The 27,994-nt window shown below is 41.9% G+C and overlaps 1 protein-coding gene across 1 annotated transcript; it reads left to right on the top strand.

Moving 5' to 3' along the window:
• PDIA3 (protein disulfide isomerase family A member 3) lies at positions 4-27,926 on the top strand. The gene is given in 14 exon segments (NM_001195112.1): positions 4-173; positions 7,895-7,973; positions 10,214-10,331; positions 17,233-17,305; positions 17,308-17,339; positions 19,865-19,994; positions 22,024-22,140; positions 22,469-22,594; positions 23,236-23,418; positions 25,400-25,508; positions 26,036-26,164; positions 27,141-27,220; positions 27,561-27,618; positions 27,810-27,926. Coding segments are annotated over 14 exon segments (1,515 nt in total). The 5' UTR covers positions 4-6; the 3' UTR covers positions 27,924-27,926.

The raw sequence follows: 27,994 nt of genomic DNA, 5'->3' as shown, positions 1-27,994 counted from the left end.
GTCGCCATGCGCCTCTGCCGCCTAGCGCTGTTCCCGGGCGTGGCGCTTCTTCTCGCCGCCGCCCGCCTCGCCGCTGCCTCCGACGTGCTGGAACTCACCGACGACAACTTCGAGAGTCGCATCTCCGACACGGGCTCTGCGGGGCTCATGCTCGTGGAGTTCTTTGCCCCCTGGTGAGGCCACTTAACCGGGGCGGGAGAGGGAGGGCCGGGCTGAGCCGGAGCGAGGGCGCGGGAACGGTTAGGCCTACGCAGCGCCGGCTCCCTCCATCATCGCCGCGATCCCGGCAGCAGCCCGCAGATTTTCCACCTACGGGGAACCGAGCTGCCTCACCGAGAGCGGAGGAGTCGGTGCTGATGGCCTGGAAGCGAGACCGGAGAGGGAAAACGCGAGGCCCCTCTCCCGCAGGGCCACATCCTTACCTCGGTGCTCTTGTGGCACTTCCTATTGCAGAGGGTTTAACCACCATACCACACCACCCCCGCCCGCCGCCTTTCCCCGCTTCGTTTCGTATCTTTACAGTTTTCTGGGTGAGTCAGTGTTGCTGTTTGCCATTCATTAGACGAGCATCGCAAGGCCTTATATTGGAAGTCAGCGTTTCACCAAGTGCAGAAGCCCTGGGCCCCCACGGTACTTCCTTTCTTGCCCCACGCAGCCATTGGTTTCTAGCCAAGGTCACTCAGTGGCTGCAGAATGGTCATAAGTGCTTTCTTGAGGCAGGCAGTTATTTTGTCCATCACATGGTGCGCTTTCACCATTAAGCCCATCACTTCTCAACATTAGCAGAATTTTGTTAAAAAAAGAGTAAATAAACAGAGTAATTCTGTTAGAATCTGTCTAAATGGTCACTTTTAGTTAGGATTTCTAAAAAATGCCAAAGACCCCAGTGAGAAGGTAGTGTTGGTGAAATACTCCACTTGAGTGATATAACTGAACAAGAATGTAAATTCTTTTGGATAAAACTAAATGGAAATAAAAAGCTGGTGGGTGGGGGTGGGGAGAGACCAAATAGGATTTCTGGCCCAGTAAACCAGCACTCTGGTGGTGGTGTGGTGTTTTTTTTTTCCCCCAAAAAAATCTTTACCAGATTATCTTTACGATGATTATCTTAACACTGGGGACAACTCAGTATAAGCACACTAATTGTAGTACTTGATTTTTCTTCTGCGACAATGACCCTAAATTAAAAATTATGTGTATTCAAAAGTTACAGCAAAAGAATATTAGGTAACTTTCACTTGCTTCTGATTCTCATCTTCATTCTGCAAGGGTTCAGCTGACTTGAGGGTTACACTAGAAGTCCTGTAATGAAGACCACCTGAACCAGAAGGCTGTGTTTAGAGGCAACACATTTTGTTTCCAGCTGGTGGCAGTTTATTCATCCGGGGCTGTTCTGTGGCTGACTGGCGGTACTGATTACACATCATAGGTGGTTTTTTTTGTTTGTTTTTTGGGTTGTTTTTTTTTTTTTTGTCTTTTTTTTTTTTTGCTATTTCTTGGGCCGCTCCAGCGGCATATGGAGGTTCCCACGCTGGGGGTCCAATCGGAGCTGTAGCCACTAGCCTATGCCAGAGCCACAGCAACTCGGGATCCGAGCCGCGTCTGCAGCCTACACCACCTACAACACGGCAACGCCGGATCATTAACCCACTGAGCAAGGGCAGGGACCGAACCTGCAACCTCATGGTTCCTAGTCTGATTTGTTAACCACTGCGCCACGACGGGAACTCCCATAGGTGGTTTTTATACATCTATAGAATTCACATTCTTTTGGAAACAACTCTTCCCAATCATATTACCACACTATTAACTCTCAGGGGGTGTCACTGTGATTAAAATGGCGCTCTATGTAGTTGTATCAAGACTATTTGGTGCCTCTGACTACAGGGGTCAACATGAAATGAATTGCAGGAGAATTGTGGGCTATTAGACTTAGTTTAAAGCAGTTTTTTTTTTTTTTTCCCCTATTGAAGGTGTTCTCTGCTACTTTAAATTGTTGCATGTGCTTCCTTAAAAACTACATATCCCATCATGCACTAAACTATCCCTAAAACTGGGTGGATCTCTGCAGTGGTGTCTCCTTTTAATTGGTATGGAAGTTAAGGTCATCCTCCACAATACCTACAAGAAGAATCAGTTTTCTGAATGAGAAATTTGAATCAAAGAAGTCTCCTGTTGGAGTTCCCGTCGTGGCGCAGTGGTTAATGAATCCGACTAGGAACCATGAGGTTGCGGGTTCGGTCCCTGCCCTTGCTCAGTGGGTTGACGATCCGGCGTTGCCGTGAGCTGTGGTGTAGGTTGCAGACGCAGCTCGGATCCCGCGTTGCTGTGGCTCTGGCGTAGGCCGGTGGCTACAGCTCCGATTCAACCCCTAGCCTGGGAACCTCCATATGCCGCGGGAGCGGCCCAAGAAATAGCAACAACAACAACAAAACAACAACAAAAAAGACAAAAGACAAAAAAAAAAAAAAGAAGAAGTCTCCTGTTGATGATGTCCTTATTTCTTCCCATTCAACCATTCTTTTTTTTTTTTTTTTCCAATATGGCTGCACTCAAGGCATGTGGAAAGTCCCAGGGCCAGCAGTTGAACTTGCACCACATCAGTGACTCCAGCTGCTGCAGTGACAATGCCAGATCCTTAACCTGCTGCTCCATAAGGAACTCTATGATCGACTATTCTTATTTTATTAATAGTTCGGCTGGAAATGTTTTCTGACTGCTATATTTCTTTGTATAGATCAGGATTACTAGCTTACAAGATGGATAGAAACGGTTATTAAAAGTGAAATGGAGCTGTGTTGAGCAAGTTATTTTTCTCATTTGTTATAGGGTATTTTTTTCACTTTCATTTTATAAGTGAAAGTGAAAGATTTCTTTGCAGCTGACTCTGTAGACTAATATTTCCATGGTGGAATCAGTCATCTTAGAATGGGAGTATCTGAATTTCTCTGGAAGTAAATAGAACTATTTAAATGTTTGTGATAATTTCTGAAAATTTATCCATCAGTGTTAAGTAAGTTTTAAGTCTCCAGCATCTACTTCTGTTGTAAATTTGTGTCCTTCCCTGTAGGACAGTAGTGTTAATGAATGATATTTGATATAAGTGTTTATAGAGTATAGAAAAAGACTGTAGTGTAAAATGTAATATTTAATATTTCTTCTTATATGTACTGATTCCTTTACTTGAAATTCCCTTTCCCACCTCCTGTTGATTTTTTTCAACAAGATTTAGCACAGAAGTTACTTTTCCTGGAGTTCCCACTGTGGCCCAGTAGGTTAGGAATCCAGCTGTAGTGGCTCTGGTTGCTGCAAAGGCATGGGTTCCATCCCCTGCCCAAATGCAGTGTGGTTAAAAGATCCAGCATTGCACATCTGTGGCTCAGATTCAACCCTTAACCAGGGTACTTCCCATATGCTATGGGTGTGGCCATAGGAAAAAAGTTACTTCTTCCTGGAGTTCCCTGGTGGCACAGGGGGTAAAGGATCTGGCATTGTCACTGCAACAGCTTAGGTAGCTGCTGTGGTGTGGGTTTGATATCTGGCCCGGGAACTTCCACATGCCGCAAGTGTGGCCAGAATTGGGGGGGGTTACTTCTTCCTTCCCTGAACAACTAACTGGTTGCTTTCTCCTCTCTTTTGGGACCTAATAATACTGTCTATCACCCCTGCCAGTCTGATAGTCCTATAGGGAAAGGACTATATCGGTTTTTCTTCCATCAGAAGCACAGGCACGTGACAAGCATATTTTTCCCCCCTCCTTTTTTGGCTGCACCTGAGGCATCTGGAAATTCCCAGGCCGGGCACCAAAGCTGAGCCGCAGCTGTGGTGTCACCAAGTCCTTAACCCACTGTGCCGCCAGGGGAACTCCTCTTTGTGTTTCAATAATATGTAGGGGTTTGCGAAAGAAGTAGTCGTTAGTCTTTTTTTTTAATTTATTTTTTTAGTGGTTAGTCTTGATGATCACCTTCAAAATCCACCTGAATTCCTTTCCAGGTAAATTTAGAAAGGACGGTCTCCTCCGGCCTCATTGGAACATGTTAAACAGGTTCTCCCTTTGGGCATTTGATCGTATTAGGGATATTAGCAATGCTTAAGGCAGTGGTTTTCAGTCCTGGCCTTGCCACTTACACACAGTACCCTCCTATACACCTCTGGTTATCTCTTGGATTCCTGGAGGAATCATTTGCTAAGTTTAAACATATTAGGTGAAACTTTTTTTTTTTTTTTTTTGTCTTTTTTGTCTTTTTAGGGCCGCACCCAAGACATATGGAGGTTCCCTGGCTAGGGGTCGAATTGGAACTACAGCTGCCGGCCTATACCACAGCCACAGCAATGCTGGATCCAAGCCATGTCTGCGACCTACAACACAGCTCAGGGCAACGCCAGATCCTTAACCCACTGAGCAAAGCCAGGGATCAAACCCACAACCTCATGGTTCCTAGTCGGATTTGTTTCTGCTGTGCCATGGTAGGAATTCCGAGGTGAAACTATTCTTAAAACTGTTGACTCAGCCTTTTTGGCAATGACTACATATATATTCAACAGAAATCTCTTAATACAAATAATACATGTATTATCTCTTAACCAAAAATAGCCCTTCAGTACATTCTACTGATTGTGAGAGGGACCACTACTTGATGTCTCAAAAAAGAAAAATGCGGAGTTCCTGTCGTGGCACAGTGGTTAACAAATCCGACTAGGAACCATGAGGTTGTGGGTTCGTTCCCTGGCCTTGCTCAGTGGGTTAAAGATCTGGCGTTGCCGTGAGCTGTGGTGTAGGTCGAAGACATGGCTCAGATCCCAAATTGCTGTGGCTCTGGCGTAGGCCGGTGGCTATAGCTCTGGTTAGACCCCTAGCCTGGGAACCTCCATATGCCATGGGAGCAGCTCAAGAAAAGACAAAAAAAGAAAAGAAAAATTCTGCCGTTGACACTGTGACACAATTGCAACATATATCCCTATTTTAGATATGGTAAAATGTGCATCCGTGAAGTGCAGAATAAGAAATACCATTTATTCACCACCTGGTCTAAAAAAGCCAGTACAGTTGAGGTCCCCTGCGTACTCCATTCCCCATCTTATGCATCCCCCCCATTTTTGATATGGTTTTTATCGTTTGGTTCTTTTATGCTTTTAGTAAGTATGTATGTTACCCAAGCAACATACATTTTTATATCACTATCAATTAAGCTTTCTAATTATTTTTGAATAGTATTTCTAAAAACCTTGGAAAATATAAACTCCAGAATCCTTTGATTTGAACAAATTTTAGGAGTTCCCTGGTGGCCTAGTAGTAAAGGATCCAGCATCGTCAGTGCTGGGGCTCGGGTCACTAATGTGGCATGGGTTCAGTCCTTGGACTAGGAACTTGCCTATGCTTCAGGTATGGCCAAAATAAACAAATTTTAGGGGCAGAATGTTTCCAAGTTACTTATCCATTCATTAATGGATAAAATAAAAATTTTTTGGCTACCCCTGTGGCCTGTAAAAGTTCCTGGGCTAGCAGTGACAACACCAGATCCTTAAGCCACTGCACCACTAGAGAACGCCCTTAATAAATTTTGAGGAGTTCCCATCGTGGCTCAGTAGTGAAGAATCCGACTAGTATACATGAAGATGTTTCATCCCTGGCCCTACTCAGTGGGTTAAGGATCCGGTGTTGCCTTGAGCTATGGTGTAGGTCACAGACACGGCTCAGATCCTACATTGCAGTGGCTGTGGTGTACCGCTGTTGGTGTACACCTGCAGCTACAGCTCCAGTTAGACCCCTAGCCTGGGAACTTCCATGTGCTGCAGGTGCGGCCCTAAAAAGACAAAAAAAATTTCTTTTGAGACTTTTGGCTATGAAATACATCAGCTCAGTTTTCTTATTTCCTTTCTTCTGTCTTCTATTTTTGCTGTCTATGGGGAGATCACAGAACTACTCAACCTTCTCAAAGTAATCCCTCTGCAACCCATTGGCTTTTGAAGAGATGATATATAGCTGGTGCTTCTTGTGCACTGATATGCTTCTCCCCCCCATTGCATGTACAGTGTGCCTATGGGATTGTTTGGACTTTCTGGGCAGAGGAGCAGGTGTTCTGATGGCCCTCTGGGAAAATATTCCAATTGACATAATACTCTATCCTCATCAGTTTTTATAGTCAGGTGAACTCTGTAGCTTGCCGTCTTAAATATGTCACTCTAATGCTGTGTTGAAACTCCGTTCAGAAGAAAAAAGCCTCCAAGCTGCTAGCGTCTTTATATTAAATGCGCACCTTCTGGGCCTTATTCCACTACCCCTCAAACTGGGTTTCTGGTCACAGAGAGTCATATTGAAGGAATGGGGAAAAAGTACTTGATGGTGATTCTTAAAGACTTAGTGCCATGCTTGGGACCTTACAAGTTTTCAGCCACAATTTTTTTTTCCTTTTTTTTTTTTTTTTTAATTTTTAATGGCCACACCCAAGGCGTGTGGAAGTTCTTGGGCCAGGGATTGACTCTGAACCACAACTGTGACAACACCTGATCCTTTAGCCCACTGTGGCAGATTGGGGATCAAACCCACACCTTTGCCATGACCAGAGCCACTTTAGTGATTCTTAACCTACCGTGTCACAATGGGAACTCCTGTATTTTTTCTTTTTGACCATGCCCTGGGCATGTAAAAGTTCCCAGGCCAGGACTCAAACCCATGCCACTGCAGTGATAACACCAATCCATAACCTGCTTTGCCATTAGGAAACTCCACAGTCACTATATTTTTAAGAACCACGGGAGTGCCCATCATGGCTCAGTGGTTAGCAAATCCAACTGGGAACCATGAGGTTGCAGGTTCTATCCCTGGCCTCGCTCAGTGGGTTAAGGATCTGACATTGCTGTGAGCTGTGGTGTAGGTTCCTGCGTTGCTGTGGCTCTGGCGTAGGCCGGTGACTACAGCTCCGATTCGACCCCTGACCTAAAAACCTCCATATCCCGGGGGTGCGGCCCTAGAAAAGACAAAAAAAAAAAAAAAAAGAACCACAGACCTACTTGTCTAAGGAGAAATAAGTACCCTCCTTTGGGAAATAATACCAAGAATGGGATTATTGCTGTCTTGCCCTTTATTTTATCATTAATTGGTCAAGAGGGCTTGAGCCCTTTCCTTCTTTGAACTACAGTTTTTAGGGACCAGTTGCACTTCACAAAAAAAAAAAAAAAAAAAAAAACTTTTAATAATTGAAGTATGTTGATTTACAATGTTGTATTAGTTTCATGTATTCAGCAAAAGAATATATAGTATTCTTCTATCTATTTTATATATAATAGTGTGTCTGTGTTAATTCCAAACTCGTGATTTATCCCCACCACTACCCCCATGGCACTTTTTTTTTTTTTTTTTTTTTTTTTTGTCTTTTTGCTATTTCTTTGGGCCGCTCCCGTGGCATATGGAGGTTTCCAGGCTAGAGGTCCAATCGGAGCTGTAGCCGCCAGCCTACGCCAGAGCCACAGCAATACCAGATCCAAGCTATGCCTGCAGCCTACACCACAGCTCACGGCAACACCGGATCGTTAACCCACTGAGCAAGGACAGGGACCGAACCCGCAACCTCATGGTTCCTAGTCGGATTTGTTAACCACTGTGCCACGACAGGAACAACCCCCATGGTACTTTTAATTGAGAAAATAGATGCTGCCCTGGACTGAGCTAGTCCTATAGAGTTGATCTTAGGCTAGGGAATAGTACCTTTACCTTTGAGAGCTCTGATTTACTTTATCAGTAAGAGATATTGTTCAGGTGATATTTTTGCTTTTGGAAGCAGCTATTAGTCAAAAGCAAGTACATTAATTTGAGATTCTGCCTAGAGAAACAAAGTTAACAAACTTCCTGGATATAAACTGAGCATTTGCCTTTTTTTTTAATGTATTTATATAGGTGTGGACACTGCAAGAGGCTTGCACCTGAATATGAAGCGGCAGCTACCAGGTTAAAAGGAATAGTTCCATTAGCAAAGGTAATTATAGGTAGATTCTTCATTAAAGGAAATGAGGTATTTTAAATAGTAGTTGGTAAAAATTAACATTGATTTTCTTTTACAGTGCTGAGAGAACACTAGTTTCTGGGCAGATACACAACTGACTGTTGTATTAATTATGGTCTCAAAAGATTACATGCAGTGAAACTAAGGGAAATACTGGCCTAAGAAAGAAATAAAATATATGATAAATAAGAATTAGGAGGTACACACATGGGAATTCCCTCGTGGTATAGCAGGTTAAGGGTCTGATCTACAACAGCTTGGGTCACTGCTATGGCACGGGTTTGATCCCTTGGGAATTTCCACACACCTCCCCCACCCAGAGAAAAAATTTAAGGTGTAAGGGACAGATATGGAAAGTAAAATTACAGTAGTCAAGATGAGAGGATAATTATCATTGAGTAAATCAATTCCCTGAACTACTGTGTTGCTTTTCACGGTGATGAGCATAGGAAAATGACAGGCAGATGATGATAAGTATGTAACTAACTGGTCAACTATAAACTCGTATTTGCTTTTATAGTCAAAGTATTGGTTCCAGAATTTTGCCATTGTTGTGTAGTAAACCCCTAGTCGCTCAATTCTAAAATCTCGTGTCTCAGCCAGCCTCAAATAAATAGTTCATACATATATAGAACTATTTCTGAAAACTGCTTTCAATCCTGATGTTCTTTGGCAGGTTGCCATAGGAAAAAAGAGTTGTTATAATTTAGTTCCTGCCTCATGTGGCAGTAGCTATGTTACTATTAACATATTCCTTCTCTGAGCTTTAGTTTTGGTTAAGGCATTGGGATCATACCTCAGAATCCTCTGAAGACTAAATGAGATAATATGTGAAGTGCTGGCAGCATTGCCTAGTTTGGAATAAGTGGCTAGATAGAAATTTTATTCTTCCTGATAGTTCTTGATAGATCTGTTATGTTATAGTTTGGCCCAGATTCAGACTAGCTCAGGGCATATTGGTACCTTTGTTAATAACTCTAGGTGCCTTTCCAAATCAAATTATACCTCACTTCACCTAAAAGGCATGTATCATAGTAAGATAATAATCATTATCTAAGTAAGCCACTGTTTCTAATTTAATTGATTTATCCTTCATATATTCTGAGGGGCAGTGAAAAAGTGAAGACTACTGCTTTAAACAGTAGAGACTCAAGGGGCCAAATTCAAATAGTCACTTGTGTGTTTCTAAACTGTGGGGGAGAGAGGTGGTCTTTTTATGGCCCCACCCACGGCATAGGGAGGTTCTCAGGGTAGGGGTCAAATCAAAGCTACAGCTGCCAGCCTACACCAGAGCCACAGCAACGCTGGATCCTTAAGCCACTGAGCAAGGCCAGGGATTGAACGTTTGTCCTGATGGATGCTAGTTAGATTCATTTACACTGAGCCACAACAGGAATTCCAGGAATCTAAATTTTAAAGAGTTCCTTAGGTGCTTCTGATGCAGCTAGTCAAACACCAGTCTGCTTTTTTTTTTTTTTTTTAATTTTTTAGGGCCACACCCATGCCATATGGAGGTTCCCACACTAGGGGTCACATTGGAGCTGCAGCTGTCAGCCTATGCCAGTGACGGCAACACCAGATATGAGCTGTGTCTGCGACCTACACCACAGCCGACTGTGATGCCAGATCCTTAACCCACTGATAGAGGGCAGGGATCAAACCTGCCTCCTCATGGATACTAGTCAGGTTTGTTAACACTGAGCCACAATGAGAATTCCCAGTTTGCCTTTAAAATCTAATGTTTTGAAGTTCCCCTTGTGGCTCAGGGGGTTAAGAACCCGACTAGTATCCAAGAGGATGCGAGTTCTATCCCTGGCCTCACTGAGTGGGTTAAGGATATGGCACTGCTGTGAGCTGTTCAGCTCTGCCATTGGTGTGGCTCTGGCATAGGCCAGCGGCTATGGCTCCGATTAGATCCCTGGCCTGGGATCTTCCATATACTGCGGGTATGGCCCTAAAAAGGCAAAAAATATATATATGTTTAATGTTCTGTGGGATGTGCCAAGAATTGCTTGATCTTTTAATTTGACCACGCTCTTTTTTTCCACCACATGCCATGTTGCCCGGGCCACTATACTGACAATACTGGATCCTTAACGCGAGGCTGCACCATAGGAGAACTCCTGATTTGATCACTCTTAATATTTAGGGAATAAAGGAGCAGCCTGCAACAGGTGCTTGGATAACCATTGTTTGTGTATTTTAATCTTTAGGTTGATTGTACTGCCAATACAAATACTTGTAATAAGTATGGAGTGAGTGGATATCCAACCCTGAAGATATTTAGAGATGGTGAAGAAGCAGGTGCTTATGATGGGCCCAGGACTGCTGGTAAGGATCCTGGATTACATTCTGAAAATGATCTGTTTAACTTCCCTGTAGTGGTAACATGACATTGTCTATAAGACATACTTTAAGTCTTAAAAACTCCTCATCTTAGATGGCATTTTTGGTAGCTAACAAAAGACTTCTCTCAATGAACAAGTTATTTAAGTAATATAGAAAATACTTGAGTTATAAGGTCTACCAAGGTTGTTGTTATTTTTTTCCTTTTTAAGGCCATACTTGTGACATATGGAAGTTCCCAGGCTAGGGGTTGAATCGGAGCTGCAGTTGTGGTCTATACCAAAGCCATAGCAATGCCAGATCTGAGCTGCATCTGTGACCTATGCAGCTTGCAGCAATACAAGATCCTTAACCCACTGAGTGAGGCCAGGGATTGAATCCAAATCATCACAGACACTGTTTTTTTGTTTGTTTGTTTTTAACGGAAGTTCCCAGGCTAGGGGTCAAATCGGAATTGCAGCTGCTGACCTATACCACAGCCACAGCAACACCAGATCCAAGCCTCATCTGCGACCTATGCCATAGCTTGGCAGCAATGCCAAATCCCCAACCCGCTGAGTGAGGCCAGGATACTCATGGATACTGGTCGGGTTCTTAACTTGCTAGGCCACAACGGCAACTCCATGCCAGGCAGGGTTTTTTTGGTCTTTTTTGCCTTTTCTAGGGCCGCTTCCCACAGCATATGGAGGTCCCCAGGCTAGGGGTCGAATCGGAGCTATAGTCACCGGCCTACGCCAGAGCCACAGCAATGCAGGATCCGAGCTGCGTCTGTGACCTACACCACAGCTCACGGCAATGCCGGATCCTTAACCCACTGAGCAAGGCCAGGGATCGAACCTGCAACCTCATGGTTCCTAGTCAGATTTGTTAACCACTGCTCCACGACAGGAACTCCAACCAGGCAGTTTTTTATTTGATACTTTTGTTTGTTTTGTTTTTGTTTTGTCTTTTTAGGGCTGTACCACCATGGCATTCAGAAGTTCCCAGGCTAGGGGTTGAATCAGGGCTTTAGCTGCCAGTCTGTGCCAGAGCCACAGCAACAAGGGATCTGAGCTGTGTCTGCCACCTAAACCACAGTTCACAGCAACACCAGGTCCTTTAACCTGAGCAAGGACAGGGATTGAACCCGTGTCCTCCTGGATAAGAGTCCGGATTCCTTACCACTGAGCCACAACAGGAACTCCCTATTTGATAAATATTTATTGAGTACCTACTCTGAGCAAGATACTCTAGATACACTAGGTGCTCAGTGTTTATTGATAAACAAAACAGACAAGGTTCTTGCCCTTGTGATGGTTACATTCTGGGAGATGAAGAGAAAAAGGCAACAACAAGTTTAAAACTATATGGGCGTTCCTTTGTGGTGCAGTAGGTTAAGGATTCACTGTTGTCATTGCAACAGCTCAGGTCACTGCTCTGGTGCAGAATTGATCCCTGGCCTGGAAACTTCCACATGCCATAGGTACAGTCAGAAGACAAGAAGAAGAAAAAAACAAGTGTTGGCAAGGATGTGGAGAAACTGGAACTCTTCTGTGCTATTGGTTGGAATGTAAAATGGTGCATGCAGCCATTATAGACAGCAATATAGTGGTTTCTAAAAAAATAAAAGTTGAATTACTGTATGATCTACCAATTTCACTTCAGGGTATATATATATACCCAAAAGAACTAAAACCAGAATCTGAAAGATCTTTGTACACCCATGTTTATTGCTGCATTATTTACAATAGCAAAAAGGTAGAAGCAGCCTAAGTGTCCTATCAGTGGATGAATGAATATATAAAATGTAGTGTGTTAATGATTATATTTAAATTGTATATAATACACTAGAATATTATTCAGCCTTAAAAGGGAAGGATGTGCTACAACATGGATGAACCTTGAAGACATGCTAAGTGAGATAAGCCAGTCATGCAAAAGACAAATACTGTATCATTCCACTTACATGAGGTTCCTGGAGTAGTCAGTTTTACAGAGACAAGGTAGAAAGTGATTCCCAAGGGCTGTGGGAATGAGAGAATGGGAAGTTGTTGATTGAGTAGAGCTGAAGTTTTATGAGATGAAAACAGTATTAGAGATTGGTTGTACAACAATGCGAATGTATTTAATGCCACAGAACTGTATATGTAAAAATGATTAAGACAGTAAATTTATGTTCTGTGTATTTTACCGCAATTAAAAATTTTTTAATGTCATTAAGATATATGGATAAAGTAAATTCAGCTAGTGATAAGAGCCTTAAAAGAGAAAAATAAAACACAATATGATAGCAATGGGGTTGGGACTACCACATTATAAGAGTGATCAGGAATTACCTTGTGGCACAGTGGGTTTAAGGATCTGGTATTGTCACTGCTGTAGTGGGTGCAGGTTTGATTTCTGGCCCAGAAACTTACACATGCTGCAGGGTGCAGCCAAAAAAAAAAAAAAAGGAGTGATCAGAAAAATAACCTTTGAGCTGAGACCCAAACGATGAAAATGAGTTAGCCATGAGGAGATGTGGGCTAGAGTCTTCAGGCAAAGGGAAAGCAGATGCAAAAAGGCCCTAAGGCATAACTGAGCTTGGTGTGATCAAGGGACAGAGAGACCATGTGACTGGAATATAATTAGCAAGGTTAACAGGTAAATTTGAGGGGTAAATGGACTGGTCTGTAGGTAGAGCCAAGCCCGTAATTGATGAGAAAATGTATTTTATTTTTTTTCTTGAGTCTGTCAAATAATCGGGCATATTTTTCCTTCTTTTTATGATGGAAAGCTGAGGAAAGGGGTCATTTATTTAGGGCATTTTAGATGAATTTTTTCAGCACATATGTTGTTACTCTATACAAAGCTCTACATAACATGGCCCTGCCTAACTCTAATGTCATCTCAAGACGATTTCACCTTAGGATCTTTGCCATGGCTGTTCACAGCCTGAAATGGTCTTCCCCTGTGTTGGTATATGGTCTGCCCCTTTTTGTCATTCAGATCCTGCTTAAACTTCACCTCTCAGATGCTTTGTCAGGCCACCAAAACCAAAGGTAGCCACCCAGGCATATTCATTTGAATATTTACTTATATTGTAAGCTCCAGGAGATCAGAGACCTTGTTTGGTTTATTTACTGCTCTATCCCCAGCATCTAGGTTCTCCACATGTAACAGATGCTCAGTGACTCTTAATGCATGGCCCAATTGCAGTCATATAACCAACATTCCAAATTTAATGTATCTAAGTGCAAAAGTAAAGAAATCTTCATTTTTCTTTTTTTTTCCTTGATTCTTAAAAGCATTAATGAATACATGTTACTATTCACATTTTTTTTTTTTTTTGTCTTTTGTCTTTTGTTGTTGTTGTTGCTATTTCTTGGGCCGCTCCTGCGGCATATGGAGGTTCCCAGGCTAGGGGTTGAATCAGAGCTGCAGCCACCGGCCTACGGCCTAGGTCCGAGCCACAGCAACGCGGGATCCCAGCCGCGTCTGCAACCTACACCACAGCTCACGGCAACGCCAGATCGTTAACCCACTGAGCAAGGGCAGGGACCGAACCCGCAACCTCATGGTTCCTAGTCAGATTCGTTAACCACTGCGCCACGACGGGAACTCCCCTATTCACATTTTATTGGTTTAATTTAGGATAGAGTTAACATTTCAAATTACTGCTATGTTTTTCTCTGAACTCGGACAGGTTTTTGGGGTTTTTTTTTTTTTTTTTTTTTTGGCTTTTTGCCATTTCTTGGGCTGCTCCCATGGCATATGGAGGTTCCCAGGTTAGGGGTCCAATCGGAGCTGAGCCACCAGCCTACACCAGAGCCACAGCAACGTGGGATCCCAGCCGCGTCTGCGACCCACACCACAACTCACGGCAACACCGGATCCTTAACCCACTGAGTAAGGGCAGGGATCGAACCCGCAACCTCATGGTTCCTAGTCGGATTCGTTAACCACTGCACCACGACGGGAACTCCGGACAGGTCTTATAGTTACTTGTTTGTGAACCCATCCAGACTGTTACTAGGCAGATAATTTCACTTGGGCTGTACATAGATATCTTAAACTTGAGAATTTCTCAGCGTCTGTCTGGGAGATGAGATACTTGGCTACTTCGGATGGAGTATTTTGTTCACGTATTCCATTAACTGTGCTGTTTACCTTCCTGCTTAAACTGGTTACTCAGCACTCCTATTTTACCTTCCAGAAAATTTAAAATACTCAGGGGGAAAAGTAACACTTTTCATTACAGCCCTGAGGTAAAATTCTTTATAATAATTTATATTGTAATATAGTAATCACAGCCCCCTTGCAGACTAAACAAATCATATCTGATTTCGACTTAGCTGTTGATAACAGCCCCTCCTCTGTGAGGAATTGAAGGAGACATTTAAGAGAAAAGAAAATCATAAATGGAGAGAGAAGGAAAAAAAATATCTTTGTGAGCAAAATAGGCTCAGTCATGTTGAAAGAGTTAAACAGTACTGTTTCAGTCAGTTAGCCCATTGTGGGGGTACTCCGTAGAAAACAGGGGAAGTGGGTGTGGAGTATTATGGAGGCATAGCACTGCCTCTGTTTGACCTGTTACCAATTTGAGCCCATGAATGGTTCCATTAGACTCTAGAAGAAAGTGGAATGATAGTGTTTCAACTAGACTAGGATTTTTTGTGTTTTTGTGTGTGATTATTATTTCTAAACTCTTACTTATTTAGCCCATTTCACCTCAGTAGGAAAGTGATTTGGTGGATCCCACACATGACTTAGTTTGCCCTGTGTTTAGTTAAATCCTGATAGGAGCTAGCCAGGTCACTGCATTTTCTGCTTTTAAAATGTAAGACTAGGAGTTCCTGTCATGGCACAGCGGAAACAATCCAACTAGGAACCATGAGGTTGTGGGTTCGGTCCCTGGCCTTGATCAGTGGGTTAAGGATCCGGCGTTGCCGTGAGCTGTGGTGTAGGTCGCAGACACGGCTCCGATCCTGCGTTGCTCTGGCTGTGGTGTAGGCCAGTGGCTGTAGCTCCGATTAGACTCCTAGCCTGGGAACATCCATATGCCGTGGGTGCGGTGCTAAAAAAGACAAAAAGTAAGACTACATGTGCCTCTGTGCCACTTAAGAATAAAGGATTTGTTTTATTTATTTGCAAAATGGATGTTTCTTGAGCTTGTTACGTGCTAGGTATTATTCTTAGAGCTAGGTATATATCAACAAAACAGACAATAATAATGATAGGGAGTTCCTGTCATGGAGTAGCGGAAACGAATCCAGCTAGTATCCAAGAGGATGCAGATTCAATCCCTGGCTTGGCTCAGTGGGTCAGGGATCTGGTGTTGCCATGAGATGTGGTGTAGGTTGCAGACATGGCTTGGATCCCACGTGGCTGTGGCTGTGGTGTAGGCCGGCAGCTATATTCCGATTTGACCCCTAGCCTGGGAACTTCATATCCTGTGGGTGTGGCCCTAAAAAGCAATTAAAAAAATAATAATAATGATAGTGTATTAATTAGATGAGTGAAATGTGCCACAAGAAAGATAAAGCAGGGGAAGGAGGTAAGGGAATGTTGGGAGTTGAACAGGTTTTAGTTTACAAGGAATGGTCAGAGAAGGCTTCCCAAAGTAGATGACATTTTGAGTGAAGACCTAAAGGAAGAGATGAGGAAGGAAACCAGGTGGGTATCTGGGGAAAGATTATTCTAGGCAGAGAACAGCATGCACAAAGATGTAATAGCACTTGTAGGGATGTAAATAAGTACAGTCTCTTTGAGGGGAGGAGTTAAAAACAGAAATGCATATGTACTCTTTGACCCAGTAAATCCAATTCTAGAAATTTAGCCTACAGATAATAATCATGTGTAAAATGACATTAGTACAAGGTTGTTTATTCCAGAATCATCAGCAAGAAATTGGAAACAAAAAGAAAATCATGGACTTGGAAAATAGACTTGTGGCTGCCTGATGGGAGAGGGAGGGAGTGGGAGGGATCGGGAGCTTGGGCTTATCAGACACAACTTAGAATAGATTTACAAGCAGATCCTGCTGAGTAGCATTGAGAACCATGTCTAGATACTCATATTGTAACAGAACAAAGGGTGGGGGGAAATAAAATGTATACATGTAAGGATAACTTGATCCCCTTGCTGTACAGTGGGGAAAAAAAAATAAATTTAAAAAAATTAAATAAAAATAAAAAATAGGAGTTCCCGTCATGGCGCAGTGGTTAACGAATCTGACTAGGAACCATAAGGTTGCGGGTTCGGTCCCTGCCTTTGCTCAGTGGGTTAACGATCTGGCGTTGCCGTGAGCTGTGGTGTAGGTTGCAGATGCGGCTCGGATCCTGCGTTGCTGTGGCTCTGGCATAGGCTGGCGACCACAGCTCCGATTCAACCCCTAGGCTGGGAACCTCCATATGCCGCAGGAGCGGCCCAAGAAATAGCAATAAGACAAAATAAATAAATAAATAAATAATAAAAAATAAAAAAAATTAAATAAAACTTTCCAAAGACAAAAAAAAAAAAAAAGTAAAGAAATTGGAAATAAATGTTCATCAGTTGTGGCTGATTAAATAAAATTGTGGTACATCCATACAGTGAAACACTATGTGGCTATAAAAATAATTGAGGTAGCTCTTTATGTGTATTGACATAAATTATCTCTAAACTGTGTTAAATGACAGAAACAATTGCAGAACAGCATGTGTGTATGCTGCCAATTGAGAAAAATGTGTAATTGCTTGTTTATGAATAATATGTCTGGAAGAATATATGTAAAACTGAAAATGTTACAGGAAGGAAATTGGGTTACCTGGGGACAAGGATGGGAATAATGTATATGCTTTGGAACCTTTTAAGCTTTGAATCATGTGAATGACTTTTCAAAAATTATAAATTTGTGTTGCTATAATCTTTCGTCTTATATTTTAAGATGGAATTGTCAGCCACCTGAAGAAGCAGGCTGGTCCAGCTTCAGTTCCTCTCAGAACTGAGGAAGAGTTTGAAAGTTCATTAGTGATAAAGATGCTTCTGTGGTGGGTAAGTAGCAAATGTGTTTTGAGTAGCTTGGTGTTGTTAACATATGTAAAGATTTATTGTCAATTAAAGAAGCAAAATAGTTTTTCCTATCACTTCTTAAATTCCTGAGATTTAACTATATAATAAAGTACTTAAGACTGAAAATAGGGCTTTAAGGTGGGAGGATATAAGTAAATGATAAACCTCTGTGTCTGCCCTTTTCACAGTAGAAGAGAAGTTTACAATTTAAGATTAAACTGCTAGGATTCGTATATAGATTTTTACAGTAATCTTTGCTTTCTCAGGGGTTGGAATATCTTATTTTTAAAATAACTTGAGCCATTTATACACATTTTATGTCTTGGGTGTTCATCGTTTCATTTTGTTTAATGTGCGTACCTGCTGTGGCACCACATTTACTAAAATTGGAACAGTATAGAGATTGGCATGGCCCCTGCACGAGAATAACAGGAAAATTCGTGAGGTGGTCCATATTTTTTCTTGTCATGTATAGAAGTTTTGATATAATATACAGTGTTTCTTGGACCCAGCAGAATAAAACACCAAGGTTTTTGTTGTTGCTGTTTTTTAGGGCCTCACCCGAGGCATTTGGAGGTTCACAGGCTAGGGATCAAATCAGAGCTACAGCTGCCAGCCTACACCACAGCCACAACATCAGATCTGAACCAAGTCTTCGACCTACACCACAGCTCATGGCAATGCCGGATCCTTAACCCACTGAGCGAGGCCAGGGATCAAACCTGCAACCTCATGGTTTCTAGTCGGATTCATTTCTGCTGCACCACGATGGGAATTCCCCAAATTTTTTTTTAATGTAGTGTGTAGGAATTCCCTGGTGGCACAGTGGGTTAGGGATGCGGCATTGTTACTGCTGTGGAGCAGGTTTGATCCCTGTCCCAGGAACCTCCATATGCTGAAGGTATGGCTGAAAAATAATAATAAATAAAAATGTGTAATACATTTGACTGAAAAATAAATTTAAACATATAAGCTTGTGCTTCTCTTAATCTCCTAATTGGTATAATAAAACTGATTTTCAGAGTGCCTGTTGTGGCTCAGCAGGTTAAGAATCCCACATAGTCTCCCTGGGGATATAGGTTCAATCCTGGGCCCCGCTCAGTGCGTTGCTTCAAGCTGTGGCATAGGTCGCAGATGCATCTTGCATCCAGTATTGCTGTGGCTGCGGTGTAGGAGGGCATCTGCAGCTCTGATTTGATCCCTAGTCGGGGAACTTCCATATGCTGTGGGTACAGCCATAAAAAGAAAAGAAAACTGACCCCCTGGCGGTAGCAAATGGTTTATTATTTACATTTGACTAAAAGTCACTTCTTATCATCTGGATTTTACTAATTCTATATATTTTACAAGGAGTTAACCATTTAATAAACACTTAAGTTTTGGTCACTTTTCTAGATTTGAAGTTCTAGAGACAAATAAGACAAAAAATAGGGTGAATTAATTTACAATTATTTTGACATGTTGCCTTATTTAATCCTCTGATGCCTAAGATAGCCCCTGAAACTCTAAGTAGTAAAACAATTTGCCCAAAATTTTCAGCTCTGAAAAACTAGAATTAAGACTTGAACCCTAAAAAATCATCTCACTTGGTTTTATTTTAAAAAAAGGTTTTTAAGGGTAGAGCAAGAATTTTTATTTTTTCTTTTTTTTTTTTTTTTAAATGGCCATACTGCAACATATGAAGTTCCCAGGCCAGGGATTGAATCCAGGCTGCAGATGTGACTTAGGCCACAGCTGCAACAACACTGGATCCTTTAGCCCACTGTACCACAGTGGGAACTCCACAAGAAAGATTTTTTTTTAAGGGCTATACCTGAGACATACGGAAGTTATCTGATTTATTAGGCTAGAGGTCAAATTGGAGCTGTAGCTGCTGGCCTGTGCCACAGCCACACAAAATAGAAGCCACGTCTGTGACCTACCCACAGCTCATGGCAACGCCAGATCTTTAACCCACTGAACGAGGCCAGGGATCGAACCCTCATCCTTATGGATGCTAGTCAGGTTCGCTACTCACTGAGCCAGGATAGGAACTTCTTCTTCTTCTTCTTCTTTTTTTTTTTTTGGTCTTGTCTTTTTGCCTTTTCTAGGACCGCTCCCACGGCATATGGAGGTTCCCAGGCTAGGGGTCGAATCAGAGCTGTAGCCGCTGACCTACGCCAGAGCCACAGCAATGCTGGATCCAGGCCACGTCTGCGAACTAGACCACAGCTCACAGCAGCGCCGGATCCTTAACCCACTGAGTAAGGCCAGGGATCGAACCCGAAACCTCATGGTTCCTAGTCAGATTCGTTAACCACTGCGCCACCAAGGGAACTCCCAAGAATTCTTAAACTGGATATTTCGTCAAACATCCTTAGTAGTCATGGCAAAGCAGACGCAGTCTTCCTACTTTGCCTTGCGTATCCATAATAGAATGAAGGCTTTGAAAAATAGAAGAATTTTAAAGTTCTGAGTATATCTTAGCACTGACTGTTTCTTCCTTGTGTTTGATATTTTCTGTATAGGTTTTTTCAAGGATTTATTCAGTGAAGCTCACTCTGAGTTTCTAAAAGCAGCCAGCAACTTGAGGGATAACTACCGATTTGCACACACCAATGTTGAATCTCTGGTGGACAAGTATGATGATGATGGAGAGTAAGTAACTGAGTTGAATGTCCTTATAAATAAGCACCTGACCCAGTGCTGTTGTGTGAACTGATGATTTTTATGCCTGTTTTTTCCAAAAGCTTTATTGAGCACTTACTCAGCAGAAGCTAAGTTGGGAAAAATGTTGCTGCCTTTGAGGAGCATCTAGTAGCAGGAGATAGTATAGGAGTGTTTAGTGAGCATGATAAATGCCATGATAGAAATGAATGCAGTGTACTGGATGTACAGAGGAGGAAGTTGTTTTTGTCTTTTTGGGTGGGGAGTAGTATCTGAAAAAGTCTCTTAGACGAGGTGACTCTTGAGGTGTATCTTGAAAGGTAAGTTTTTCCAGGCAGGTTATGGCAGGGAGACAAAATTTGTTCCAGATAGGGCAGGAGGAGAGAAGGCATAATGGGACCCATAGTACTGCTGGAGTATTGTTCATAAGTGAGGTCCCTGGTGCAAGGTAAGGTTGGAGAGGTAAGCACAGACCAAGTTATAGAAGACCTGAAGTTCCAAACAAAATAATTTAGATTTTATCTTTTAGACAGTTGAGAGCCATTGAAAGACTGAGCTAAAGAGTAATGTGACAGTTTTGTGTTTCGGAAGAAGAGTCACTGACACCTGTATAGTAGTGGTTTGAAAGGGGCAGTCAGGAGAGTCTCAATTAAAGTAGTATTGGGAGTTCCCACTGTGGTCCAGCAGAAACAAATCTGGCTAGTATCCATGAAGATGCAGATTCAATCCCGGGCCTCACTCCATGGTTTAAGGATCTGGTGTTGCTGTGGCGTATAGGCCAGCATCTGCAGGTCTGATTTATCATGCTCACTTGGAAACCTAGCCTAGCTAGGAACTTCCACATGCCATGAGTGCAGCCCTAAAAAGAAAAAAAAAAAAAAAAGTGAAATTTGTAAACCTGGTCTATTGGGATAGAGAAATCTAGAGCAAAAAAAATTTTTCTAATTAACTCAAGCCAAACATTATCTAAAATTGTGTACCTACCTATAGAATTTTATATAGCTGGAAGGAATCTTAAATATATTTTGTCTAATGAGGTAATTTTCACTATATGAGAGGGTTGAATTTTCAAGAAGAGTGGAAGGGCAAGATGTCTTCTTTTTTTTTGTCTTATTTTGTTTAGGGCTGAACCCACAGCATATGGGAGTTCCCAGGCTAGGAGTCTAATTGAAGCTGCAGCTGCCGACCTACACCACAGCTCATGGCAACATCAGATCCCTACCTAACCCACTAAGCAAGGCCAGGGATCGAACCTACATCCTAATGGATACTAGTGAGGTTCATTACCACTGAGCACAACAGAAACTCCCAAGATGCCTTCTAATAAGAGCAAGCTCTGCTTTATTTTATTATGCATATTGGGGCTTTGGGGGTACAATTAGGTTCTGTTTTTTTTATTGTTTTTAAAGGTTTGGAAATTATCTACTCTGACCCTCTTTTGTACTGATATAAAAGCTGAAACCCAGGAGTTCCCATTGTGGCGCAGCGGAAACGAATCTGACTAGTAACCATGAGACTGCAGGTTCGATCCTTGGCCTCACTCAGTGGGTTAAGGATCCGGAGTTGCTGTAAGCTTTGGTGTAGGTCAGAGGCGCAGCTTGGATCCTTCACTACAGCTGTGGTGTAGGCTGGCAGCTATAGCTCCGATTGGATCCCTAGCCTGGGAACCTCCATATGCTGCGGGTGTAGCCCTTTAAAAAAAAAAAAAAAAAAAAAGGCTGAAGCCCAGAATAATCTTTGAAATTAGTGGTGGAGCTAGAATTAGAACCAAGGTTTCCTAGCTTTCCAACCTAGCTTTATTAAACCCTTATATCCAGTTATTGTGCTTGAGATTAAGGTAATTATTAGCACTTGTGTTGTAGATAAGGTCGTATTGCCAAGGCTATGGTTCCAGAAAAGAGTTCTTATGTTCTTAAATGGTAATAGTAGAAGTGGCAGAAGAATAGATAGTCTGAGCTTTAAATAAAAGATACGAGACAGTTCTTATGCTATCTACCTACTAAGAATTTTTTTTTTTAAGGGGTATCACCTTGTTTCGGCCTTTACATCTGATGAACAAGTTTGAGGACAAGACTGTGGCATATACAGAACCGAAAATGACCAGTGGAAAGATTAAAAAATTTATTCAGGAAAACATGTAAGTCCCTCTTTATGCTTTTTTGGGGATTTCTTGGCTTTATTTTAGTTTGTTTACCTCAGATATTAAGTAGAGACATGTTTTGGATTTAAATAGCCTCATTCATGGGGTTGTAATGATAATAGTTGAGTTGATGAGTTTATATTAAAGCAGTAATGTTTGGGCCCTAGAACTCATATTGTGGTCCTATAAGGTAATTAATTATTTAGTACTTATCCTATATGTTGAAAATTTTATTTCCTTTTTAAGTACAACTGGTGACTGTGTGATAATTGCCATAATGTAGCTGTAAACCTGCCAAATTTGATAATGGATTATTTCATTTCAGTTTTGGTATCTGCCCTCACATGACAGAAGACAATAAAGATTTGATACAGGGCAAGGACTTACTGCTGGCTTACTATGATGTGGACTATGAAAAGAATGCTAAAGGTTCCAACTACTGGAGAAACAGGTAATAATCATTTTTCCCCTTTGTAAACAAGTTTACCCAGTGCATAAACAGTTCCTTCTAAGTATCCTGTTACCCAAGGTGATGTGAGAACAGATAAGAAGAATGGGAACAGGTGACTCTCAAGAACTACATTAGGACAAATAACAAACTGTTTCCAGAGTCTGCTGGGCATATCTTCCGTTATCTTCTTTGCCTTGTGACATAGCTGATTACTAACCTCCCAGTAAAAGATGGAAATGTGATATAAAATGTACTTTAAAACGTGCCAACAATTGTGCATTAAGATTCTCAGTGCATTTTATCCTTATAGGTTTTCTTTCTGGGTCAGTTACTAATGCGTGCAGTATTTTACAATATATATATGTATATACAATATATATGATATATTGTATATATATACACACAATATAGCAAGATTCGATGTGAATGGACTATTGGGTACCAACAGTTTGGCACTTAAGTTCAGTAAGACTTTGGAATGCACCATAAGCCTGGGTCAGCACCCTAGAAGACAAGTTTAGACTGATTCCAGAGGGATGTATGGACTGTTAAACTTTGCTTTCTAGACTCTGGCTTCTTGGTTTCAGAAGTACTTTACCACTCTGGTATAATCTTGGCATAAATATCTCTGTTTCCCATAGAGTGATGATGGTGGCAAAGAAATTCCTAGATGCTGGGAAGAAACTCAACTTTGCTGTAGCTAGCCGCAAAACCTTTAGTCATGAACTTTCTGATTTTGGCTTGGAAAGCACTGCTGGAGAGATTCCTGTTGTTGCTATCAGAACTGCAAAAGGAGAGAAGTTTGTCATGCAGGAGGAATTCTCGTGAGTTACAAGTTAGCGTGGGTTTGGGATTTAATTCTGCAAAGAAACTATTAATACCTTTCACACTCCTAGGGATTTATAAAGAAGAACTTTGGAATGTGAAGCTAGGTGATCTGTGCCTGTCACTTTTCTTAATTATAGATACTTTAAGAGTCATGGCTGGGGGTTTGGGGGGGTAGACTGCATCTGCAGCATACAGAAGTTCCCAGGCCAGAGGAGCTCCCATTGTAACTCAGCGGGAACAAACCCAACTGGTATCCATGAGGACCTGGGTTTGATCTCTGGCCTTGTTCAGTGGGTTAAGGGTCTGGTGTTGCTGTGAGCTGTCGTGTAGACCACAGTACAGTCAGATCTGGCACTGCTGTGGCATAGGCCAGCAGCTGCAGCTCCAGTTCAGCCCTTAGCCTGGGAACTTCCATATGCTGCAGGTGTGGCCCTAAAAAAGGCAAAAAAAAAAAAAGGAGTTCCCAGGCCAAGGATCAAACCCAAGCCACAGCAGTAACAGTACCAGATCCTTAACCTACTAGGATGCCAGGAAACTCCCATGATTCTTAATAAATTTTGAAAACTAACAAAGTGATGGCAGCTTAGAACTCATACATGATTGCTTCCACCCTGATATTAGAAATAGTAGATAGAGGAATTCCTCTCGTGGCTCAGCAGAAAAGAATCTGACTAGCATCCATGAGGACGTGAGTTTGATCCCTGGCCTCACTCAGTGGGTTAAGGATCCGGCATTGCCGTGAGCTGTGGTGTAGGTTGCAGACGTGGCTCAGATCCTGCACTGCTGTGGCTATGGTGTAGGCCAGCAGCTACAGCTCTGATTGGACCCCTGGCCTGGGAACCTCCATATACCTCGGATGTGGCTCTAAAAAGACCTCCCTCCCAAAAAAAAAACAAAAAAACAAAACTAAAACCCACAAAACAGTAGATAGAGAACATGAGTCTCTTGAGATCGATGTTATTTCAGACCAACCCAGTCCCCTCCCATCTCTACAGAAAGTCTTTTCTTCTTGGAATACCACATTGGCCTAAAGTAAACTCAGAATTACAAAGATCTTAAGACCCAAGGCAGTTTTGACCATTACCTTCTGAGACTATAGGAGATAAAGACAAGAGAAAAATCGTGTGTGTGTCTGTGTCTGTGTCTGTGTCTTTATCTTTTTAGGGCTGCACCCGCAGCACCTAGAGCTGGATAGGGGTCAAATCAGAGCTGTAACCAGGCCTGTGCCACAGCAACGCCAGATCCAAGCCACGTTTGTGACCTACACCACAGCTCACAGCAACACTGAATCTTAATCCACTGATTGAAGCCAGGGATTGAACCTGTGTCTTCATGGATGCTAGGCACATTTGTTTCTGCTGAGCCAAGGGGAGCTCCAATAAAAATCTTCCTGTGAATGAATCCATAAAACAAGATACCATGCACTGTTCTCCAGAGCAACAATATAAGACCTGGTTCTTTTGCAGAATTGAATTTCCAGAAGGACCAATGTTCTCTTCCTTCTCTGACCTTTCTAATCCACAAAGAACAAACCAGAAATACAAGGAGGTGGTTGGGTTTTTATTCAGTCTATACTTCTGCATTTTAGAAAATAAAGAGCTCTCCCCCCTCCCTTTTTTTAGCTCCCAGTTACTTTTGCATCTTGAAATTTGAGCTAAAATATATAGAAAGTATTCTTTTTTTTTCTTTTTCTTTTTTTTTTTTTTTTTAGCGCTGCACCCACAGCATATGGAGCTTCCCAGGCTAGCAGTCTAATCAGAGCTACAGCTGCTGGCCTACACCACAGTTCACGGCAACCCCAGATCCTTAACCCACTGAGTGAGGCCAGGGATCAAACCTGCAACCTCATGGTTCCTAGTCGGATTCGTTTCTGCTCTGTCACGATGGGAACTCCTATAGGAAGTGTTATAAGAAATTGCTTTTAGTTCTCTCAGTGCTGCAAGTGAGCAAACCTGATCCTTGTCTTTTCAATTGCAGGCGTGATGGCAAGGCTCTTGAGAGATTCCTGCAGGATTACTTTGATGGCAACCTAAAGAGATACCTTAAGTCTGAACCTATCCCAGAGAGCAATGATGGGCCTGTTAAGGTGAGGTGCATATAGCCTCCTAAAGCTGCTACACAGCTGCCTCCTCAGTTCTTTATTCTGAGAATGCTAGTCTAAATGAAGACCTTGTTGAGTTTGTCTGTTTGTCCTCACCTCCCTAGTCATAAAATAAGCATTGGCAGAGCTCATAATACTCAATAGGGGCAGGAATATAAAACCTTCACAGAATTCCCTAATGATATTTGTATTAGGTCTAGGTTATTCTTTGAGACAGAGCAAGCTAACCCCCTAAGAACAGCGTTAAGATTGTGGCTCTGAGATTAATTTAAGGAAGACTTGGGTGGCACTCGTTTCCTGTGACTTCCTGAACTTAGTCTGTCAGGTAACCAACCTGAGAATGAGTTGTTTTCTGGGGGATGGTAACATCCTAATAAAGTCTATAAATGTGAATTGGATTTCAATAACATATATTCAGTGGGAGCACAAATTAGGAATTGGGTCCAGAAACAAACCTAGCTCATCATTTTATTCAATTCACTTTACCAATTAGAGAATCTTCTGTTTTCCAGGTTGTGGTAGCAGAGAATTTTGATGAAATAGTGAATGATGAAAATAAAGATGTACTGATTGAATTTTATGCTCCTTGGTGTGGTCACTGTAAGAATCTGGAGCCTAAGTATAAAGAACTGGGAGAGAAGGTAAGTCTAAACCATATTCTAAAGAAAAAATTTGTGTTAGGAAGTTTACATATATAGTCAGCATTGGCTAGTTACCCTAATTAGTTAGAACCAAAGTACTAGTATATGTTTTTCAGCTATCTACTACTTACTTTCTCCTGACTGCCCCCTAGTGTCTCTAGCCTAGTAACTCAGATACCTGATTTAACTTTCCATTCCTCAGACTCAACCTAGATCTAGATTGTGGTTAAAAGTATCCTGGTTTATGGAGTTCCTGTCGTGGCACAGTGATTAATGAACTCAGCTAGTATCCATGAGGACAAGAGTTCTATCCCTGGCCCCACTCAGTGGGTTAAGGATCTGGTGTTGCTGTGAGCTGTGGTGTAGGTCACAGATGCAGCTCGGATCTCTCGTAGTTGTGCCTGTGGCATAGGCCAGCAGCTACAGCTCTGATTGGACCCCTAGCCTGGGAACCTCCTTATGTTGCAAGTGCAGCCCTAAAAAAAAAAGACAAAAACTATCCTGGCTTCTAAATTTTGGTAATGGCTTGTATAAATTCATTATGTTCCTTTGTCATAAACCACTTGAGTTAAGCCCTTGTAATGTGTTATTTAGGCTAGGTAATTTTGAAGGTGTCTGCATATAGAGGGGGTTTTTTGTTTGTTTTTTGCTTTTAGTATAGTTGATTTACATTGTTATGTTACTTTCAGGTATGCAGCAAAGCAATTTATTTATATTCTTTTTCAGATTCTTTTCCATTGTAGGTTTTTATAAGATATTGAATATAGTTTATAGAGTCTTAATATGTAGGAACCTAGAGAAAATAGAAGCTTGTGGAAAGTTCGGTACTGTGTGCAAATATCACTGTTCTTCCCGTCTCAGCAGCAAAATTTACCCAGGTGTTTAAAAAATGAGATTGTTTCAAGTCCTAAATTGACTAAATGTCCCTCACTCACTGAAAACTTGAAATTTAAAGGTCTAACTTGTTCATTAACAGCTCAGAAAAGATCCAAATATTATCATAGCCAAGATGGATGCTACAGCCAATGATGTGCCTTCTCCATATGAAGTCAGAGGGTAAGTAGATGAAAACTAGTAAGAAAGTAATTGATTTTAAAAAAAAAAAAAAAAAGGCTGTAAGCCATATCTTTACTGGGTATGGTTTGGAGAGTCCTCATTGCACAGAACTATCAGTACCTTCCTGACTTAAATTTCTGCAGCATGGGCCCACATGAATGCCACAGACTTGAGGAGCTTCATATTCCTGAGGTTTCATAGGATATAACCTAGCCACTGATGGAAAGTAGTATCTGGTCAGATTAGAAATCATGAGGAGAAGCTATTCTCAGAAACAGCTATTGGGAAAATGTATGTCAGAGGTATTCTGAAATCTAAATTTTTTTTTTTCTTTTTCCAGTTTTCCTACCATCTATTTCTCTCCAGCCAACAAGAAGCTAAATCCAAAGAAATATGAAGTAAGTGCATTGTCTCATCTCCCCACAAACACAGTTCCAAGTTTATATAACTAGGAACTCCTTCAACTCTCATAGTCAATATGTGTGGTTGCTAATGTGATTTTCCAAATTTCAAAACTCCTCTGTTGGGGCGGGGGTAATCTAGAGTTCTTTAAAAGGTTAAATTTTCAAAGTAATTTTTCTGCTTTTAGGGTGGCCGTGAATTGAGTGATTTTATTAGCTATCTACAGCGAGAGGCTACAAACCCCCCTATAATTCAAGAAGAAAAACCCAAGAAGAAGAAGAAGGCACAGGAGGATCTCTAAAGCGGCAGCCAAACATACCACTTTGTAAAAGGACTCTTCCACCAGAGATGGGAATACCATTGGGGAGGACT

Source organism: Sus scrofa, chromosome 1 (assembly GCF_000003025.6).
Source record: "Sus scrofa isolate TJ Tabasco breed Duroc chromosome 1, Sscrofa11.1, whole genome shotgun sequence".
Taxonomy (NCBI): domain Eukaryota; kingdom Metazoa; phylum Chordata; class Mammalia; order Artiodactyla; family Suidae; genus Sus; species Sus scrofa.
Note: the sequence above shows the minus strand (reverse complement) of the source record. Positions and strands in the feature narration are given on the sequence as shown.